General features: G+C 61.7%; 1 protein-coding gene and 1 long non-coding RNA gene across 2 annotated transcripts in view; both read left to right on the forward strand.

Moving 5' to 3' along the window:
* Positions 1 to 2,139, forward strand: part of LOC111823702 — an 8,045-nt gene extending 5,906 nt beyond the window's left edge. Inside the window, exons 4-5 of the long non-coding RNA XR_002826773.1 lie at positions 837 to 1,849; positions 1,992 to 2,139. This is a non-coding gene — a long non-coding RNA (uncharacterized LOC111823702). The remainder of the gene's footprint in view (positions 1 to 836; positions 1,850 to 1,991) is intronic.
* A 1,199-nt stretch (positions 2,140 to 3,338) lies between these two features.
* Positions 3,339 to 3,427, forward strand: part of RHOF (ras homolog family member F, filopodia associated) — a 10,801-nt gene continuing 10,712 nt past the window's right edge. Inside the window, exon 1 of the mRNA XM_006104987.3 lies at positions 3,339 to 3,421. Within this exon, the coding sequence (XP_006105049.1) occupies positions 3,339 to 3,421 (83 nt within the window). The remainder of the gene's footprint in view (positions 3,422 to 3,427) is intronic.

Raw genomic sequence — 3,427 nt, forward strand, 5'->3', positions numbered from 1 at the left:
TTTCTCTTCCACCCCTTCTACATTTTTCGTGTTACCCGCCCTCCCCACCCCCATCACCTCCCGGCGGAGGTAGGGGCGGGGCAGGTTGGCATTCCTCCTTGCCCAGAGGGCGGGCACGCCATACGTTCACCCAGGAGGCGATGGGCGGGCCGCTCCTAGCGTCGGGCCCTTGGGGCTGCCTGGAGAGGGCCAGGCCGGCCGGGCGGAAGGGCGTGCCGCTGGCGACGGAGGCCGGGAGGCAGCCAGACCTGCCTTACCGCCGGATGCCAGGGTCCTGCCTCTTCCGGCCCAGCTACCGGGAGCCCAGCGTGGAATATGACCTTTTGGACCCTCTGGGTGGAGACGATCGCGTGGACTGTGGAGAGAGGCACCCCGCCATCTCAAGGCCATCTGGGTCCACCGCTGTCTCCAGCTGGCCTGTGACCTTGGCAGGACCCTGCTCCGCGGGGATCTGTGGTCTCCCCACGGAACCAGGAGGAGGAAGTTGGTGGATAACCTTTTGAGCCGTTTCTGAGCCTCCAAAGGTGTGTGGGGGGAGCGTTTGGTATGGCAGTGACTCCCCCGGCCACCGCCCATCTCTGGGACCTCAGAGAATAGTTGAATCTCTGAAGGCTCGGTGTCTTCAGCCTCACGCGGAGTGGATGACCCTCAGGTGTGTCGTGGCCCCTCAGGATGTTCTGAGGCACCAGGGGAGCGGGTCCATAGGCATGTCACTGACCACCCTAACCTGTGCTGCCAAATGAGTCCGCCCCACAAATGCCACCTGGCAGCTCCCCTTGGGGTCTGTGGCAAGGACCAGTTTGAAGTGTCTTTCTTGTCTTCCTAAACCTCTCCAGGAATTCCTGGTGAATAGAAGAAGAATGGCCTGGGTCCCCAGAGCATCTCACAGGTAAGGAAGCAGGGCCCCCGGCTGGTGGGAGTACCCAGGTCCTCAGCTGCCTGCCCTGACCCTGCCACCTCTGAGCCGCTGGCCTGGGGAGTTTTAGCTACAGATCCAGCCCCTACATCGCACTGGAGCTGGGTCCAAATCAAACACGCTCCGTGCTGGCTGGGGCTGGGTGCTGCCAGCCTCTTGGCCAGGCAGGGGTGGGTGGGCTGGGGCCAGTGTCAGCTGTTCTGCCCGGACCCAGACGGGGCTGGACAGACTCACTCTTCCTCTCCCCCTCCTCTCAGCCTTGTGTAAGTGGTTTGTTCTGTCATAAGTTCAAATTGCAGCCCCATCTCTCAGATGGAAAGTGGAAACTGAGGAGTGAGGATTTTGAGGATAGTCAGGAGTCCCCCCACAGGCCCATGCGGTTAATTTCTAAGTGAATTCTCCCCAGGCCCCTCCCCCTCTTACTCTCCCAGTCCCTCCCTACGCTTTGGGGTTCCTGCTTTAGGGTCACTGCTGCGGCAGGCCTGAGATGAGAAGGTTGCAAAGATAAGTGGTCCTCCTTCCTTCGTTGGAAACTCTCTTCCATCCTTCCCCTCCTCCTGGGGTCCTGGGGTCATTTCTGACATGTGTCTGGACCTGGTCTCTTCTCCTGCCAACCTCAGGCTGCCTCACCAGCCAATCATAGCTCCTCTGAAGAGAGCTTGGGGGTCCAGTTTGGCTGGGCCAGTTCAGGAACCTTCTGTCCAGCGCCCCCTGCTTGAGCCTGACAGCTAGGCCCTCTGTGGGCTAACCCTGGTTACCTTGACAACAGCGTCTGGCCTCCTTCCTCACTCCCCCGCCACTGCCAAACCTGCTGGGGTTTTCCAGCCACCATGCATTTGCCCAGGCTGGGTACCCATCTGGCCTGCTCTCCCAGCACTGCCAAGCTTAGTTCACGTACCAGCCAGCTCTCAGCCTCCTCTGAGCTCCTCACAGGTAGGAACACAGTTTCCTCTCAATAAACTTGTGTTGCAAAAAAAGAATGAATGAGTTGCTGTAAATTTTTCTGAGGGTGCTTGACCCCACGGATGCCACCCAACAAGCTGAAACTGGGCTTTAACTTACCTCCTCTTCCCAGCTCTGGCTCTTTCGGGGCTTCCACGGGCGGTCGCTGCTGCCCTCTGGTGGCCAGACCCTGCCTTGCACCCGCCGAAAACCTTGACCCTGCATTTATGGAACTGCCAGGTTGGCAATTTCCTGCCTGAAGTAAAGTTTACCTCATCTTTGCCGAGAACTTGAAAATTGGTAATCTTCGGGGTGGGGTAAGGGCAAGAAGATCCTGAGTCCTGCCAGCCCCTCTTGGAGGAAACTCCCAGAGGTCCTACCCCAGCTGGGAAGGCCCTGCTTGCTCCCTTGGCCATGCCCCTAACCTGCCTGCCACTCCTACCAGTGGCCTGGCTTGTAAAAAGGATGTCAGCCCAGGGTCGCAGGGAGGGGAGGGATGGAGGACAGGTGATAGCAGCCACCTGCCCGACAGTACCTATGCATGGGGAGTACTCGATAAATAGCAGTTTTGGCCAGGGAGGTGGGAGGATTGGGAAGAACCCTTGAGATGAAAGACGCGTGGCTGCTGGCTGTAAAACAAATTTCTGGGCGGAGGTGGGGGTTATCAGTCTCAAATGATCTCAGCTAGCGCTGCCCTGGCCTTCCTCGACAGTGTCCGGCTGGTCAATGCCTCCAGCCCCTGCTAGAAAGAGGTTCCCGCCCACGTGATTAGGGCGCTCACCTGTCACCCATGCTCAGGCGGTCGCCCGGCAGAGGGCGCCAGAGGTCTACCTTGCGCCCCTAGGGAGGCGGGGAGGGGGTAGGTAAGCGGAACCACTATTTATTCCCCACCCCCACCCCGCGCCCACACAGACCCAGACGAGGTGGGCAGGCACAACTCCCGTGCCGGCATCTTCCCTGGCACCACCTACCTACCTCCTGTGGGGAAACAGGTGTGAGGCGGACTTGCCCCAGCCCCACAGCTGGAGCGATGCAAAGCTGGGGGGCTTCTCCCAAAGCTTGAAACCAAGGCTCCACAAACCAGGGTGCTGGGGCGGGGGGGCAACCCGCCAATCAAAGAGACCCTGTCCAAGCCGGCCAATCAACGAGCCCCTGGCAGAAGGCGGCGCCTGCCAATTAGGGGCCCCACGAGCAGCGGCGGAAACGGTGGGGGGCGCGCCGTGATGAGCTGGGGGGCGGGTAGGAGCTGCGCTGGCGCCTGAGCACCCCGTTGCGCAGTTTCCCTGCGAATGAAGGGTGAACGCCCCGGGCTGGGACCCTAGCCGGAAGGAAACTGAGGCTGGAGGGTCGGCCCGGGCGGCTGTCTGACGGGGGCGGGGGCCTCCCGGGGGTGGGGGCTCACCCTGTCTTCGCCCCGCCCGCTAGCTTAGCCCCGGCGCTCAGCCCCGCGCGCTGCTGCCAGTACCGCCGGCTCCGGGCTATGGACGCCCCGCGACCCCGGGGCCGCCCGGCGCCCGGGCGCGGGAGGAAGGAGCTGAAGATCGTGATCTTGGCCGACGGCCGGCTTGC

The sequence above is a fragment of the Myotis lucifugus genome, unplaced genomic scaffold (assembly GCF_000147115.1).
Source record: "Myotis lucifugus unplaced genomic scaffold, Myoluc2.0 scaffold_626, whole genome shotgun sequence".
NCBI classification, from domain to species: Eukaryota; Metazoa; Chordata; class Mammalia; order Chiroptera; family Vespertilionidae; genus Myotis; species Myotis lucifugus.